General features: G+C 40.0%; 1 protein-coding gene across 4 annotated transcripts in view; it reads right to left on the reverse strand.

Annotated features, from left to right (window-relative positions):
* The window catches only part of ankfn1 (ankyrin repeat and fibronectin type III domain containing 1), a 64,212-nt gene extending 46,106 nt beyond the window's left edge, over window positions 1–18,106 (reverse strand). The window contains exons 1-5 of one of the 4 annotated variants that reach the window (XM_058406580.1): window positions 17,457–18,106; window positions 16,354–16,478; window positions 16,015–16,161; window positions 13,558–13,790; window positions 6,048–6,277 (exon numbers count right to left, since the gene is read on the reverse strand). In XM_058406580.1, the coding sequence (XP_058262563.1) occupies window positions 6,048–6,277; window positions 13,558–13,790; window positions 16,015–16,161; window positions 16,354–16,478; window positions 17,457–17,552 (831 nt within the window). In that variant the 5' untranslated portion in view covers window positions 17,553–18,106. Of the gene's footprint in view, window positions 1–6,047; window positions 6,278–13,557; window positions 13,794–16,014; window positions 16,162–16,353; window positions 16,479–16,886; window positions 17,217–17,246; window positions 17,391–17,456 lie in introns of those variants that run through there. The other 3 variants (XM_058406579.1, XM_058406583.1, XM_058406581.1) reach the window with 3 other exon arrangements.
* Window positions 18,107–18,341: the final 235 nt, after the last annotated feature.

The following is an 18,341-nucleotide window of genomic DNA, read 5'->3' on the forward strand; positions in this document are numbered from 1 at the left end:
AGGAGAGGAGACATTAGAGAGGAGACATTGGAGTGGAGAGGAGAGGAGACATTAGAGAGGAGACATTGGAGTGGAGAGGAGAGGAGAGGAGACATTAGAGAGGAGACATTGGAGTGGAGAGGAGAGGAGAGGAGAGGAGACATTAGAGAGGAGACATTGGAGTGGAGAGGAGAGGAGAGGAGAGGAGACATTAGAGAGGAGACATTGGAGTGGAGAGGAGAGGAGTGGAGAGGAGAGGAGAGGAGAGGAGAGGAGACATTAGAGAGGAGACATTGGAGTGGAGAGGAGACATTAGAGAGGAGACACTGGAGTGGAGAGGAGAGGAGAGGAGACATTAGAGAGGAGACATTGGAGTGGAGAGGAGAGGAGAGGAGAGGAGAGGAGACATTAGAGAGGAGACATTGGAGTGGAGAGGAGAGGAGAGGAGAGGAGAGGAGACATTAGAGAGGAGACATTGGAGTGGAGAGGAGAGGAGAGGTGAGGAGACATTAGAGAGGAGACATTGGAGTGGAGAGGAGAGGAGAGGAGAGGAGAGGAGAGGAGAGGAGTGGAGAGGAGAGGAGAGGAGAGGAGAGGAGAGGAGAGGAGAGGAGAGGAGAGGAGAGGAGAGGAGACATGGAAGAGGAGAGAACATGTGGGAAAGGAGAGGAGAAGAGAGAAGTGCCTAAAAAACCTTGGCAGGGATGCAGAGCTTGTGTTGGCTGGAGGTCAGGGCAAGGAGTAGTAGATACTCTGAGTAACCACTGCTAGTGAACATAAAGCACACTAAGTAAATTATTGGAGAAATGCAAGCTAAGACAGTGAAACAACTTGAGGAGAGAGTGACAATTCCTGAAAATCACACAGGCAGGAGCTTTGTAAATTAGTCAGTACTTTCATATCTATTAGAAAACATTACTATGCTTTGATACTATATGCTGCAGATAACTGATACTAATATGCTACAGTACGACAATGTTATACACTTATATATCAATATTATAAAAGACTGATTTTTGTCTATGTTCAGATGCTCTCTCTCTCTTTAAATATATATATATATATATGGATGAGTAGTAGAAATGAACGAGAACTATTTTAAGGTTCACGTTACAACTTATAAGCCTGCTTTTTCCAAGGTTCAGTTTCTAAATCAATAAGATTTTGTTGGCCAAAGCACATCTGCAAGTATCAGTATAATGAAACAGTTTTCTCAGAGCTGGAATGGAATAACTGGATTTCATGCTCTCTGTCTCAAACCATTCCAGTGTTTCAGTGTTTTCCTAAAGCACCTCCAGCAAAAAGCAAAAGACCATATCCAAGCTCCATAGCAACAAGGTGGACTAAGGGCAATAAATCACTGCATTGTCTATAGCACCGCATATTACCTCTGTGTATGTGGTGTCATTCACCTCAACACTTTTCTCTACAATTAGCCGTGACACTGATGTGATTGTATTCAAAACTGCCCTGAGGGCATGGCCGAACCATAACATAGACTTTACAAAAACAATAACAAGGTGCAGATATGTTAGCTTAAATAACAAATGGAGCACAGCCTAATAACTGAGGAGAGAATGGCTCTTATTGTGTCGCTCAATATCTCAATATTGCTCTCAATATTCCACAGCAGGTGAGAGCCATAACCAGGCTATTTCATTACAGGGTCTTGGAGCCCCCGCTAATAAATAATACACGGATAGACAGTCGCACAGCGTGGAGACCTTGTCGAAATACACAATTTAAATAGAATTGAAATTTCAAAGATTTTACTTTTCACAGTGGTGTTGGCCATTACAAAGGAGCTCTCCTGTGCCAATTTCCATTGACTCAATCATAAGAGGTAGGTGGAAAATGCTGGAATATCTACCACTGTGTTTTCTCCAGCCCTGCAGTTATACAGCCTGACAGCTCATCCAGAACAGTATTCAGAGAATGGCAAACAAAACTGAGGTAGTGGTCTGTGCTAGATTTACCTTTTTTTTATTCACATCACTTCTCAGAAATCCTGCTCTTTGGCAGAGGCACAGGAATGAGTCACGCCACTCTATTACGACACACTTCATGATGTAGAGTAAGAAAAGTGAAGGACATTGGCAGCATCAGGAAACTAAATATCTCGTATGACAACTGCGTAAATATGCAATTACCAAGTGTATATTTTTGGAGACTCTACAGCATTCTGATCCTACTATAAGAAAAAGTCAAGCATTGACTTACAATAAAAAGGATTTTCCAGACTAGGAAATCATGTCCAGCTGCTCTGTAAATTCTTATTCACTCTTTCGTAATATGCTCCTCTAACCAGTTGAGTGTTGCGATTTCATCGGGCCTATCTCTGGGGACATTATGCTTTCCTGAGACATGCGCTGGGTGTAAATGTCCCATTTCCATTTGCCTGTAAATTTATTCAGGCAATTATCTAATCAACCAATCATGTGGATCTGAGGAATATGAGGCTAACAGAGTGTACAGGTTCACCATAACTGGTAGACGATGATGTTCATATCTTCATCTGTCCAGTTTTGGTCAGTTGATGTGGTCTTCTGCTATTGTAGGACATCCACTCCGTGATACGTCATGCTGTGCATTCTGAGATACTTTTCTTTGTGGCGGTAAAGAGTGGTTATTTAAGATACCATAGCCTCCTTTTCAGCTTGAACCACTCAGGTCATTCCCCTGTCCTCCCTCACCAACAAGGCTTGTCCAAACTGCTGCTTAGCAGATGTTGTTGGCATCGTTCGATGTAAATTCTACTGACTGTTATGCGTGTTTATAAAATATTTGAACCAACCCAACACAAAGGGAACATCTCTGAGATCGTCTGTGTGTCACTGAAATCATATTATTTCTTATTATGCTGTATGATGTGAACATTAAACAAAGATTTTATGCACTGTGCTCACATGTGAAGAAATCACACTTAGGGCACATACACACACTCATTCACTCACACAATCACACACTACAGGCAATTTAGAGACTCCAATCAGCCTAGAAGCATGTCTTTGCACTGTGGGAGGAAACCGAAGCACCCGGAAGAAACCCACCAAGCACGGGGAGAACATGCAAACTCCACACACACAGTGAGCGGGAGCGAGACTCGAACCCAGGATGCTGGGGGTGTGAGGCGAATATGCTTATTTCCAAATTATTTTGGTAAAATTTTTTCAGGTGAGGTGTTAAAGGAGGTTTGGAAAATGGTAAAAACCCATTAATTCTCATCATTTGGTGCTGCTCAGCTACAGTGACATTGGTGATAAACTAGTCACAAAACGTTAAGGATATTTGGCTTTTGGGTGAAATTTATGGAAAATGTAAAAAGTTCACACTACAGTGATATTATATCATGAAAGTAGGGCATTTAAGTAGAAGCATGCAATGGTGATTTCCTCATCTCAAACAATTTATTGAAACAAAAGCCAACAACAGTGGTGGGTATACCACAACAAAAATGTCAATGTCTCAATAATTTGTCATGTGCCCTTGACCATCAATTACAGCTTGACAACGACGTCTCATGCTGTTCACAAGTCGACTTATTGTCTGCTGAGGCATGGCATTCTACTCTTCTTGAAGGGCGGCCCTCAGGTCATTGAGGATCTGGGGTGCAGGGTCACGAGCCTCTACACAGTGACTCAGCTGATCCCATAAGTTTTCTATGGGATTCAGGTCTGGAGAAAGTGCAGGCCACTCCATTTGAGGTACCCCAGCCTTCAGCAGCCGTTCCCTAATGATGCGACCTCGATGACCTGGAGCATTGTCGTCCATGAAGATGAAATTAGGCCTGTGTTGTTCATGCAGGGGCACAATGACTGGATTAATGATGTTATTCAGGTAGTATTGGCTTGTCACTGTACCATTCACAAGATGTAGGGCAGTTCTGTATTGAGTAGACACACCTGCCCAGACTGTAACACCACCACAACAGTGGCTGATACATAGCACTCTCCTTGACGTCTCCAACATCGTTGGCGGCCATCATTTCTGCTCAACGTGAATCGACTTTCATCAGAGAACAGCACTGTGGCCCACTGGTCCCTCGTCCAGCATAAATGCTCCCTGGCCCAACGCCTGTGCCTGGTGGTGTGGTCAGGTACCCTTGCAGGTCATCTAGCATGCAGACCACGCTGATGTAAACGGTTTCGAATGGTCTGACGTGACACTTGGGTGCCTCTCACCTCCCTTAAATGTGCCTGGAGTTGAGTGGCATTCATCATCCGGTTAGAGAACAGCAAGTTATGCAAAAAGTACTGAAACACTGAACAGTTGGATATGTGCATTCAAAAGTGTAGAAAAGGTCAAATTAAGTTCACCTGTAAAGGTTATAGTTCATTTTAGATGCATCTCCTTAGCCATATCCTTAACTTTTTGTGAGTAGTGTATGTGTTCCTGGCTAGTGACTACAAAAAGAGTACCTGTCTATGAAACCAGATGACTGAAACCACAGCTCACCCACACTTTATTGCACATTAGACACTAAAATTCTATACAAACTGGACTGTTTACAAACACTTGTTCTTAAATTACATGTTTTAGCATACATGCACAAACTATTTCAATCTCACACTGTTTTGCATTTTACACCTACAGTCTTATTACACTACTCATACTGCTGTTATTGTACATATTGTACATATTGTACATGCTGTTTTTCTACCTAACTTTCTGTGAAGTTTACATGTTTATATTCATGTTTACATCTATCTTCAGCTTATTTGCACCTTGAATATATTTGTATATTAATAGAATTCACTGTTTACACTTACTCAGATATATATCCATTCAGAAGTTCAATTTATTTTTCACTAGTTTATTTATATCTATTTATTATAAGTATACTACGGGTACCGTCAAAAATCAAAAACTGTAAGTACAATGTTAATACTGACGAGAGAAGAGACATCCTCTGTATGTCTGCACATATGGTGGTATTGACAATAAAGAAAACCTTGAACCTTGAACCTTGAACCTTGAATGACTGGAAAATAGAATGAAACTGAAATAAGCTTTAATGAAACAAGTTGACAATCATCACATCCTGACCAGTTCACTTGGAAAAAAGAAAACAAAATGCCTTTAGGCTTTAAGCACTGTCTAATAAACCTGAAAAAAGCCTTTTTCACGAGTATAATGATATGCCTGTCTCACCTTGCAGAGTTGCTTTTATCTGCATCTTTTGTGCATTTGAATGTGCACAATAACACCCATTTATTAAAGCATTATTAAAGAGGTCTACGTCTTCCAGCAATTTAAAATTCAACATAATATTAGTTGCTTTGAACGCCTAATATACTGCAGACTGAACCATACTAGAGTAACCCAATCTACTAAATATTCGCCCGTAGGCTGGGAAAAAAACATTAGCCTAGTTTTTTCTAGGAAATGGATATTATAGGTACATCTCGAATTAAGGCAAATAGATGCAGATAGGACTCATCTTCTCTAAAAGTACAGGACATTGAGGCCATTCCACAGTATTCGGCAAAGTAGTCCTCAAAGCACCGAGCACTGACTCACTAGTGTGGGAAGTCAACTGAGTGTACTGTGTTTAAGGGTAAAAATGACTAGTGTTGTTATAAAACTCCAAGTTTTAGTGGCTATGTAAGAGTAAGAGAACACCACAGAAAGTACAAAAACCCCTAAAGACAAGAAATCAATATCCTTTGACAAAGGAGTATGAGCTTATAGCTGTATTTTACACGTTTCTTGGAACATATGATATAGCGTAAATATATCAGTCATAGGAAACTGGCAGGAAATTGAATACTATCACATATTGTGTGGAGTCTGCTGTGGTGGAGTGGCTGTGTTCCAATTCATTCTGGTTACCAGAATAAGACAGACATTTACAATTGTCTCTCTTTTTCTCAAATTTATTCATTAGCCAGTCACTTCCTTTATGAAAACTTTTGCCGTTCTTAATAGAAGCCGCACACACACACACACACACACACACACACACACAAGCAGACACTTATATCCTTTCTCTCTCTTCATCTTCTTCTTCTCTCTCTCTTTCTCTCTCTCTCTCTCTCTCAGCCCTGGGTAGAGTCACTCCTACTCACGTGGATGTTCCTGAGTTTCTTCTTTCCTCTCTCCAGGCGGCTCAGCAGCGTGTCGGGCTCTGTGGGCGTCTGCTGCAGCAGGCTGTCATCCACCGACACACACTTCCTGAGTGCCACTCTGTCCCCCCACAGCTCTGCGCCAGGTTTCACAGACCTCAAAGGTTTAGGGACGCGTTTCACCTGCGATGCACCAGCCGTCTCTCCTCGCTCATATTCACGCAGCACTGAGCCTGAGAGAAGAAAACAGACACCTCAGGTGATAAGTGACACCCAGAGTAAGGAGGGGTGGGGGGGGGTGCATCAGAGAGAAGCTCGAGTGAGCATAGGAAACATCAGGAAATAGGATAATTATTACTTTCACTCATGGGGAAGCTCATAATAAACTAGCTGTCAAAACGACCACTTGACTCATTTCCTGTCTTAGTCCTGATCATTTCTAAGCCACCCTTTAATAATTCAGTCTGCATGCTGCTACTTCCTTCTGACAGTCATTTCATTCTCCTGAGCTTACACTAATAATTTTATTGCAGGGATGAAAGCATGCATCTGGTGCACAACAAACAAGTGTTTACTCCGAGACTCCGAAGTTAAAGAACAAGAAAAAGGCAGAGAATAAAGAGGCTCACACTGTTCTCCATAGCTAAGGTGGAGGTAAAAAAAAAAAAAAAAAAGCTGCAGATTTAAATAAATAAATAAATAAAAATTCATACACAAAAAAACATAACTTGTATTACAATACAACAAATAGTTTTTTTTTTGTCTTGCATTAATAAAAGCAATAGCTTTTGTTTAACTAAATTTAATTAAATACACATCAAGAAAATGAAATACAATTATATTTTCCTCATGGGGACCATTCGAATATTCCTGTCAAGTTCTGCAGCATAATATATTGACAAAAATCACACACACACACACACACACACACACACACACACTTATTGTCCTGGTGTGGATCATACACTGAAATAATAAATGAAGCAGCAAATTAAATGCTGTGCCTACTCCAAAACTGAACCCTAACCTTAAACCTCTCTTGGTTTTCAAAAAAATAGTTTTTTGTAAAACTCTCTCAGACACACACACACACACACACACAAAGTACCAGTACACCTCCGGGTGACCAGGTGTCTTGTTTCTTCTTATTCATTCCCGCCAGCTGCAAAGCTGCAGTAGATCAAGTTCATCCTTGTGACTATCTAGTCAGCTAGTACTGAGTCACTGGAAGCCTCAGAGTGTCTAATCAGCCCAGCAATTAAAACTTCATGAGAATTTTGCATGTATTGTCTTCCGGAGAGACGCTGTTATGGGAACACGAATGACCTCTGAGACAGAGCTCAGTGATGAGACAGTGCGGTAATTGAGAAAAAGAAAGCTAAAGTAAAAACTAAGCAGATTCCCTTCACAATGAAGCTCAGATGTGGCATTACCGGCATTTGTTTAGTCCACTTTTCTCCGGCTTGTGTATGAACATTCCTTTTTTTACTGCCTCTTTGTACTTTTGTTCAATGCTGGGAACTGTGCCAGTGAGGGAGGCTTGTGGTACACAGTCATAGTTTAGAGAGTATGTTTGGAGCGTCTCTCCTGTGGTTCATCGCTATGGTGACTTTGATGGCGATTGCAGGGGGAAAAGAGGCAGAGCTGTGGATCCATATCATGTGTCCCATTGTGCTGGATCAAGTTGCTTCGCTGGAGTAGGATTCCTGTTGAGTGCTAGTGTGCAGAGCTGTGTCATTATTTTCTCATTAAGAACATGCATCTTCTTGCACCATCTGGTTTGTTGGATTAACTGTAAGCTGCTCTGTATTTCTGCTTCCGACAGCAATGGCACTTCATACAACAGCTTCATATTTATTTGTTGTTATTAGTCGTGATCTCCAGTTTAATGTCTAGTTTACGTTTGTGCCACATTACTCATTCACTCTAGCCACAAAGGGTATTTCTTAACTGTTGCAAAATCATTGCAATGTTATTATCTATTTAATTACCATATGGGAGATATTATATAATTCTCTGTTGTATATTGCTGCTTAAGATTTGATTCTAAATTAATTTAACGCTACAGTGTGTAGGATTCCGTGATTATTGAGTCAGGGGACATAATATGGATATTATGATAATATGGTGTTTCTAAGCCGTGTTAGACACCCTGACCATCCTGAGATAGTAGTTCACAGTCAGTGATGTTGTACGATCTGAGGTGTGGGGTCAGATGTAATCATGCCCCAACCTATGGCTGAAAAAACATCTGTGTCCAAAATAACAGCCAACCAATCAGGTGAGAGAAAGACATTTTTCTTACTGAACAGACAGGACATGTATTTGCCCTCTAGTTCAGTGGAAAGCTAGCGAATGATAGTCTTCTGATTTATTCTCACTGCGGAGTCTCTATTGTTTCCCAGTCTCAAAAATGTATCCGCTAAAGAATTAAAGCGGATAACAATTAGTCTGGTATGTAATAGCACTTTTCTACCTTCTACTAAAGAGAGTGCAATTACAAAATGTTACACCCATTAGATTTAATGCCTTAGCTTGCTTTTTTGTTATCTATCCTTGAATCAATCGTGTTCTGACCAATAAACTCAAAATAATCACTAACAACTGACCACATGTTTACCTGTCTAAGCCATGCTCTGCCCTCAGACACATGCATTTCAAATCTTTCAGACTTAACTCTAATCCAATACATACACCAAAATACAATATAATTTACTATCAACCACATTCAAGCCTAACTAAGCCACATACTAGCTTAGAAATTACTCACTAAATGCAATAGTTATGACACATTTACTAGACTAAAGTGTTTGACTAAAACTCTCTTTGGCATACTAACACTATTTTAAATTACAATACACAGAGTGATCATATGGTGGGCATTGGTGGCTCAGTGGTTGGTTTCTCGCCTATCATGCAGAAGGCCTGGGTTCAATGCCCAAACCCTAGCCATTGGATGCAGTGACGGTCCCAAGCCCAGATAATATGGGAGGGTTGCGTCAGGAAGGGCATCCAGCGTAAAACCTGTGCCAAGTTGTTGTGCAGACCAGTGACCAGTTGGTCCGCTGTGGTGACCCCTCACACACAGGGAGCTGCTGAAAGATCAATAACAACAACACAGAGTGATCATGTGCTTTCAAAATGAAGGTAATATAATATAATCAGGTATGGGGGACACAGGGGCTTAGTGGTTTGCATCTGACTTGCACCTTTAAAGACTGGAAGTTTCGAGTTTGTATGTTCTCCCTGAGCTTTGGGGGAAGTAGTTCTGGCTACTCCAGTTTCCTCCCCCGAGTCCAAAGACATGCGTTGTAGGCTGATTGGCATCTCAATATTGTCCAAAGTGTGTGAGTGTGTTTGCATTTGTGCCCTGTGATGGGTTGGCACCCCGTAGAGGGTGTCCTCTGCTTTGTGACCCAAGTGTCCTGGGATAGGCTCCAGGCTATCTGAAACCGTGTGCAGAAAATAGATTTATAGATGGATAGATGGATTCAGTGGTGTGTTTCTAATCAAAATAAAAATTCTTCAAAGTTTAAATGATCCATAAACCATACCATAAGTCTAAAAGGGAATTCTGCGAGGAAGCCTTTGTTCATGCTGTCTCTGTCTACTCAGTGCAGCCAAGATCAAGTAAGAACAATTCAAGCCCAAACACACTTGCATTCCTAAGTCCAAAAAAGTATTCTAATAAAGTGCATGTAATACTTCTGCGATTCGTCATCATCGTAATATTCATCGTCCAAAAGAGACCATAAAGAAGGTGGTTTTATAGCTGCCTGCCTACTCATACAATAAGCATCAGCTGATCAAATCCTGCTATTGAGTAAGCCATTAAGAGTGCTCCTCTCACTTACACCCCAGGGCTTTAGGCTGTTGTAGAAAAGCAAGCAGATGAAAAAAAATTAAAGAAAGAAATAAACAAATGTTCGTATTAAATATGTATTATGGTATGAATAATAATCCAACACATGGTGCAATAGTATCATCTAATACACATTATTATTTTGTGATGAGATACATCTAATAAGCAATTTACACACATAAAAAAAGAGCAAACCCCAAAAGCTCATAATCTCAAAACACAACACAGTTTGTAAAGTATGAGACTAAATAAAAGTACTCATCGGAAAAGACTGTGGCAAAAAAACAGAAATATCTTCATGCCCTGATCTTATGTCTGACACTCGTACAATTGTACTACAGATTCACTTCATTGAACGCTGTTAAATCGTAGGAGATTAACAGCAAGGTGTCAGCAGCCATTCTACCTGATGCCATGGGTTTGTGTGGTTAATCATGCCTGCACACTGTGAATGATAAAAGACATTTTTATAGAAGAATGTAAGCCAGAGGAAGAATCATCAGGCCATCTATTGCCCTGCAGCGTTTCCTTGTGCCGACATGATTAAATGGAACTCAAGAGGGTTGCGAGATGAGAAACTGAATAGTTCAGTCTGAAACCATCTCTTCAGGAATGTTAACACAGCTTCCACCCTTTCCTGTGCACAAGCACAAATGCTACAGTGCCCTCTACAGGATAAGTACAGAACGGCGAGTGAATAGAAAAGAAACACTCCAATCATTGGACTGATAATCCAGTCTGTTCAGAATGAGGCAGAGGGTCATAATATCACGATATAACATATCAGGGAATCCTAAAAGTGCTTTATACTGCAAGAGCAGAGGAAGTGAGCCTCTCAAGTCTGTCTCTCATACAAGCATTGCATCTGCTGGCAATGTAAGCATGAATACAGCAGACATATCTGGACAGATTAGTGTCCAGAGATGCTCTGAACTGTAGATGCTCATTTTTCCAGCCTGTTCATTGTAACCATGCATGCAGTGGTGTTACTGGAAAGGGATCACTGCTTGCATGGCATGCCCAGCTACTATGCCCCTGAAATCCAACCTCATTTCATGAGTTTGTCAAGTCTCACTGCAGCAGCCCTTTTGCTGACTCAATTAAATGGTGCTTTATTTATTAATCTCTTTCTTCATATTTCTCTCTCTCTCTCTCTCTCTCTCTCTTCAGACACAGATGTTGGCATGCAATAATGTAGAATCACATGTTTTGTGTTTTGTATATCATTTCAATCTGGAACCTTGTTTTCAGTTTATCACTAACCTATTGATCTGTAATCAAAGCTGAAATGTAATAGAAACAGTAGTAGAATAGAATAGAATAGAATAGAATAGAATAGAATAGAATAGAATAGAATAGAATAGAATATAGAACTGAACAAATGCATTAGTGTATTACAGAATAGCTGGGTATATTTGCCAGTACATGGACAGCTGGAAAAAAGAGATAGTAAAGGAACAATGGAATAAACTAATCATTTTTGACAGCCTAAGCCACTCTACATTAGCTTCACACAGTGCTTATCAGATACTGATTATATCTTAAAACCTTCACACTGAGCCACAAACCCCGAAGAGGATGTAGTAGTTCTACTCCCGCCTACTGCATTACATTACACAGAGTAGCAAGAGAGCCAATACCCACAGGCCTCCTTCATAAAATGTTGTTTCTAATGCTAATGCAGCAGGTCCAGAGTGTTAAAGCTCTCTCAGAAAATCCACAACACTTAACATTGTATAAGTTTAAAATGAGCATTAAAAAAGCTGCAGGGCTGTGCTGATCCTGCAGAGGGAACACACTGTTCCAGGTTACAAATAATTACATTATGGCAACATCGCCAGATGCCTACAGGTTTTGTTTTGTTAAAAGCATCGATGCATCTGCATAAGTCCTCGTGTGCAGTATAGACTATAATGTACGCATTAGAACCTTCATTACCGTTATGTTGACAAAGTCACTTCCTGCCTCGCTGTTCCACCCATAATGAGCGAGATAAAAGCTCTCTCTGCTGAACATGGGAGGACTGAAGTGGAGGCGACCAAGCTGCTCTCGGCCCATTGCTGCTAGCCGCTGTTGTTTTAGTTGACAGCTTCTTGACAAATGAATTGCTCATTAAGCCATCAGCAAGCTCTGACACAGCAATTGTTACAGCACTAATTAACAACGTCTGCAGGTGGCTGCTGCAAGTACAGTGTGCAATTAGGAGCCATTTCCTTGTCCAACTAAGGCACTAATGACAGGGTCACCTCTGCTGATTGGGAGTTTAACTGCAAGCATTCTTGGCCTGGTTTCCACCATGCTATAATAAAGCTGCTGGTACACACCTCCACAAAGGCTTGACATGCATGTCTACGCTAACAGGCCATGCATAAATCTCCACATCATTATAAGCAGCTTTCTCTCTGTTTGCACAGTTGAGGATACTGCCAATACTGCCAGGAGATTGCAGTTTTGAATTTTACATCCCAGTCATTTAGTACACACCCACGCTCTTACACACTAATGCACATATACATTCAACATATTCAATACCCTAGGCAAGATCCCTTTTCTCTAGACTGTTTAGTTCCCATGACTGAGGTACTCTCTCACACACTAATTTGTTTGCATGCTTCAAATCAAGTGTCCATAATCACCAAATATATTTCTTTACATTAGCTGTATATGCTCATCAGTTCACCAGCAGGTGCACATTTTTATTTCATTGCACATGTAGCTGTATTAGTTATTGGTGTTTGATGAGGCTATTATGCATCATTTTTATTCTGTATTTATGGTGATGGTAATCATTATAAAAATCATCATTTTTATTATCCTAATAGTAAAACTATCGTTTTTTATGTGTGTTAATTAATACTTTGTCACATAAGCCAAGGACCAACCCTGTAAACATTTAAATTCCACTCCACCCTGAAATTTGCCAATAAGCCTTAATCTCTGTGAGCTATATCCCCCTAGTGGGTGATGGTGATACTGCAGGTTGGGGAAACAACATTGATCATTTGTTATAAATTCTACAAACATTCCACAACTCATTCTTTCCAGAAATGAATTTCAGATGGACAGACTAGTAGTAGGGGCATAATAATGACTGCGTGAATCTGAAATGAGAAAAAATAAATTCTACAAATTATTCAATAACATTAAAATAGTACAGATTCAGAAGAAAAATTTGCTTCAGATTCTTCCAATACAAGTTTCTAATAGTTATTTAAAACCACAAGACCTGTGATATCTCAGAAAAGTGACATACTGTGATATATCTCCCATACTATTTTTTTTCTATTTGCAATTAGGGTTGATTCTGATCTGTTGTGGGCTGCCTGAAATTTCATGGATAGTTGTGCGAGAAAAAAAGTATTTCAAATATTTGTATTAATCCATAGCATGTCCACCGTGTTAGTCCTATGAGTTGACACAGATGGTCAAAGTGCCATTGGTACAAATCTGGAGGAATGGGAGCTTATAAATAGTATCATTAATAACTATTATATAATATAATTAGGTACCTTTGCTAATAATTTGTACCTCTGAACTAATAGTATAACCAAAGATGTTCATCTAACCAGTAAAGACACAGTAAAGAGTAAAAGAGCTCTGATGGGAAAGGTGCATTTTTCTAATGGGTGCCCAGGTTGTGGCATACAGTACCTGAAGCGTTCCAGTGAAGGCCTCCAGGGCTGGCAGCAAGGCGGCGTCGCTTTCTTACACTCGCATTGTCCTGATATGAGTGTGTGCCTGGCTTCAGAGCTGGAGTTGAGGAGGTCTGCAGGCCCAAAGGGGACTGAGGGGTCACACAATCTGGCACAGTGGGGGAAGGTGGCACATGACAGCTTTCCCTTTCTGGGGAGTGGTTCAGATAGATAGACTTCCTCTCAGGGGGCCTGCTAAAGACACACAGTTTACATGATTTTAGTCATTTTAGTCAACTATGGAATATGATGGTAGCTAGATAGAAAGACAAGATCAGAAAAAATATATATAGAAAATAAATTAGCCTAGTCAATGCAGTCAGATAAGGGTCTGACATAATACATGTTTAAACAGTGGTAAGCAGTCATATTAAAAAATTTACATTAACATACAAATAATAAGAGTTTCCCACAACACCCAATATCTATACCAATAAAGCTGCTAAAAACCACGATGAAAAAATACTTTATGCAACTTTGCTCAGATGTTTCATACAAATGTAGTTTAAAAAATAGACATTTTACATTTGAATCTGAACAATTTTACCCAGAAAGATAAAAAATCTCAAATTCCTGGTCCGTCTAATGTACCTGCTAACTGGGAGTGTATAACTTTGGCTTTTCCAAGATCCTCTCTTGTATGACTTCTTCCTTTTTCTTCGGAGTAAAAACTCAACCAGACGCTCCACTGTAAACATGCTGCCTGTGTAGCTGTGGTTCCTTCATTCATCACCTCATGAAAATTAGTTCATGAAGATTTTTCATAACACTCCTCCATGTAGTCTATATTCACCATCTCTATGAGGTGCCGGCATGTTTGTTAAGAACTCCCTGGGTTGTATAGTCACAGTTAAAACACTGGGTGGTAAAAAGCCCCTGGTTAAATGCAGCAGTAGTGCTCCCTAGTGTTCCACGTCCATCATAAATATTGAATTTCACCTGCAGCTAAAGTGTGCCAACAAAGAACACACAAAAGCCACGTCAGTCAATCAAGAGTCAAGTGTTGCGTGTATCTGATTGTTAGTGAGCCGGCTCCCGATTGCCTGAAGCGAGATATGCGAGGTTTCCACAGTATGCTTTTGTTTCCATTAAGAGATGCAATACCACCTATAAGGTAGATTATTCTTTCCACTGTATCCCATAAACAGCTCAGTAGTGGTCTCCTAGAATTCTCTTTCAATTCTCTTTGCCCTTCCAAAAGTCCTCAACATGAATTTGTGGAAGAGTTGCTTAGATTCCTCAAACAGATATGCTTTGTTTAGTGTGCACTCCTCCAGTCACTAAAACTGGCAAGGTTAGCATTTAAAAGGGAACACATTATGTACCAGGTTCATTGAAAATTTCTCCATATGAGTTCAGAAACACAGCTTTCATAGGATATTATCGTTTTAAGCACATAAAGAACCAGTTATCTTAGCTGCTAACACATTTAAGCAGTGCTGCTATATTCTAAATTTCAAAATAACACTCTATTATATTATGAAAATACATCCCAAGGTACTTTACATCACAAGATATTTTTCAAATAAATAATACTGATGGTGAAATATACTGATTGGTGACAAAACATAAAGGGAAAAAAATTGATAATTACCTATGCCTCTCTTTCTTAGAGAATACTAATTAGGGAACTGATGTCTTGCAATATGAGATCTTTAATACAATCTTTGCGACGTTCTTCAATTTAAAAAATGTTCTAAAAATATGTTCATTCCTCTTCAGTAACCCCTTTATGCAGGTCAGAGTAATCGTATCCCAGGAAGACTTGCCATGAGGCAGGAGTACACCCTGGTTGGAATGCCTGTCTATCGCTGGGCACTACACACATATATATTCATACCCTGCTATACACCTTGGGCAATTTTAACGTAGAAAAAGTAGACAGTCTGCCTTCTGGAGTGTTTGGGAGGTGGGATTTTATTCACTAAAACTGATATGCAATTGAAACGTTCTGGTCATTTGAAATCCACTTTTGTTCGAGGACTAGCTGATCTATTTTAGCTGTTAGCACCCAGTTTGCTCAGAACTGACACGGATTAACACAATACACTACACCAAACGCCACTACAAGAGTCATGACCATGCTACTGTTTCACATTCCAACAAAAAAGCTCACAAAGTGCCTCTGAATTCCTTCATATGGACTCAGTAATGACATCTAGTGGACACACATAATACTGTATCAATGTATCAGCAGAATGGACATTTTGTTTGTTTAAATAAATAATAAATGATGACATTAAAAACACCATGCCATTCATAAATCAGGGTAAATGATGTGACTAGAAAACAGAGCAGAAAAGCAAACCAAAGTAGAAAACCAAAGATCATTCAGTCTTGCAAGATACTAATAGACGGTTTGACAACTTACTCTATGAGGTAAACATGATTTATGTACATTCTGCAGGTCCATTACCTGGTTTCAGCATCTCCAGAGTCACTATCAGTAGACAGTGGTGAGGCAGAGCAGGTAGAGTCCAAGCTCCTGGGCAGCATTGTTGATGGCATACACAGCCATGACTCGAGATCCATGAATTTTGAGTAACTCAGCATCTCTAAAACACTGCACGTGTCATTTAAAAAAAATATATTAAATAAGAAAGCAGACCAAAATCCTCCAAGATAAGATATGTGAACATTCCTGAAGTGAAAAATGATGTTCAGAATCAATCCTAGCTCATTGTTTAGCATTTGATCTACAAATACAACTGAAGCAGCATTCATTAAGAGAGGTTACAGAAAACAGGGATCCCACCTGTCCTCTCCTATGCCTGGGATTTCATCTTTCTCATCCGCAGTGTGGAACACACAGGATGCTCGCGATTCCCGAGGAAACAACAGGCATGTCTTGTCCGTCTCATATGCCATGTTGAGCCATCTCTGCACCAGAAGAAGAAAAAGAAGAACACTATGGGACTTTTCCTGCTTTCAGTATCACCTCTTAGGTACTTCCTGGATTTATATATAACCACAGAGTTAATGCACCTAACTGTGCATGTTACCGTGTAAAGGAACATGCTGTTTATTGACGAGTGACACAGCTTCATATCTTCAACAGTGTGGAAGTCCAAAAATGAAAATTGTTATGTACAATTTACACAGAAATGAGGTACAGTATATGGGACAGTCTTTAAGCATTTTTGTCTATGACTCAAAGGACGTAAAAGAAGGAAAGGAAGTCAGTGTGAACATAAAACAGCACCAAGGCAAAGAAAATGTAAAATAATAATAATAATAATAATAATAATAATAATAATAATAATAATTTAATTTTAAATTGAAACTCACTTAAACAGCTCCAAAACATTCCCAGAAAAGGAGGAAGAGATACTCTCTCTCTCTCTCTCTCTCTCTCTCAGACACACACACACACACACACACACACACACCTCTTTCTCTCTGTGTGTGTGTGTGATGTTATCATATGCATGTTCCCCATTCATCCATCTTTAACTCGCTCGTCCCTCAGGATTAGCTTCGTGCTTCTCGCTGGTTTTATTTCTGACAAAAAGCACACCACTACATTCTGTCCTAACTTTTGTTTTGTTTATTTATTCTATCCATAACAGCTGTCGCTTTAAAAAAAAAAAAACACAAACATTTCTCGTTCTCGTAGCTTTCATCCTTCGTGAAGCTAACTTAGGCTACCTCCTTTGTTCTCCACTGCGGCTTTGAAGACTTTTCCTCTAACTTCAAACATCTGCATTCAGTTCCCGTAAAGCCTGGTGCTAGGCTGAGCTTCCCGTTAGCCACTGCTCATCATTCACATGAAGCACAAAAAAAGAAGCAAAAGCGAAATAAAACGCCGTGTTTGTTTAAGTCAACGCTGAAAAGCGTTTAAGACTGGACAAAACTCACCAAGTAGGGTCCCTGTTCGGCATCAGGAAGTGACCCAATCTCTGCACCCTCTGTCATCTGGCACTTATTCTTCGCACCGAAAATAAAACTTTCCATGCCTTAGTGAAGCATCTCATACGGGGCGCTCATATTCCGCACTCCGGCTTGTTTTTTTGGGGGGGAGCTTTTCCGAAATGTCGATTTCGTTTAAGAAATTTCAGCGAGAGCACAAGCTTCAAAGAGGACGGACGCCGGAGGGAGGACAGCTTTGGACAGGAAATATTTCTGTAGTTGCTGAGGGAAAAGCTGCAGTAATTAGGCCGCGGAGTAAGATAAACAATGCATCTTCATCTCTGCAATCAGAGTGCTGCTTTTCACTGTACTAGCTGTCTTTTAAACCATTTCAGATCATGAATTGATAAAGCTGTAAATGGTTAATAACGGTCTGAAGAAACGTAATAACCATCTTTCAGCTCCACATTACAGATTCAGCCTGGCAGAGATGATGTATAATGTCTAAGTGGGGGGAAAAATGTGAACTGTCTACGATGTAATGGAAACAATTTCCTATTTACAGACCAAAAGAAGCAATCATACATCACTGGCAAAAGTATAACACACATGATCAGATCTATATTAACACTAACAGTGAGCAAATTTGATTTATTTTATTTTATTTTTTTGCCAGCTGGTAAGATATTCATCTTCCTTACGCTTACTTGACTAAACTGATCAGAATATTTTTGAGATTTTATAGTTGCCTTCTGTGTGCTGTGTTGAATGTACCGTTCATCGCTTTCCAGTTCTTGGCCTTTGTTTGGGCAGCTGGAAGCTGGTCAGACTGAGCTGGATTTTTCAGCAGGGAAACCATGTTTACCTTAGCCATTGGTATTTTGTTCTATGTAT

Source organism: Hemibagrus wyckioides, linkage group LG13, assembly GCF_019097595.1.
Source record: "Hemibagrus wyckioides isolate EC202008001 linkage group LG13, SWU_Hwy_1.0, whole genome shotgun sequence".
Classification (NCBI taxonomy): domain Eukaryota; kingdom Metazoa; phylum Chordata; class Actinopteri; order Siluriformes; family Bagridae; genus Hemibagrus; species Hemibagrus wyckioides.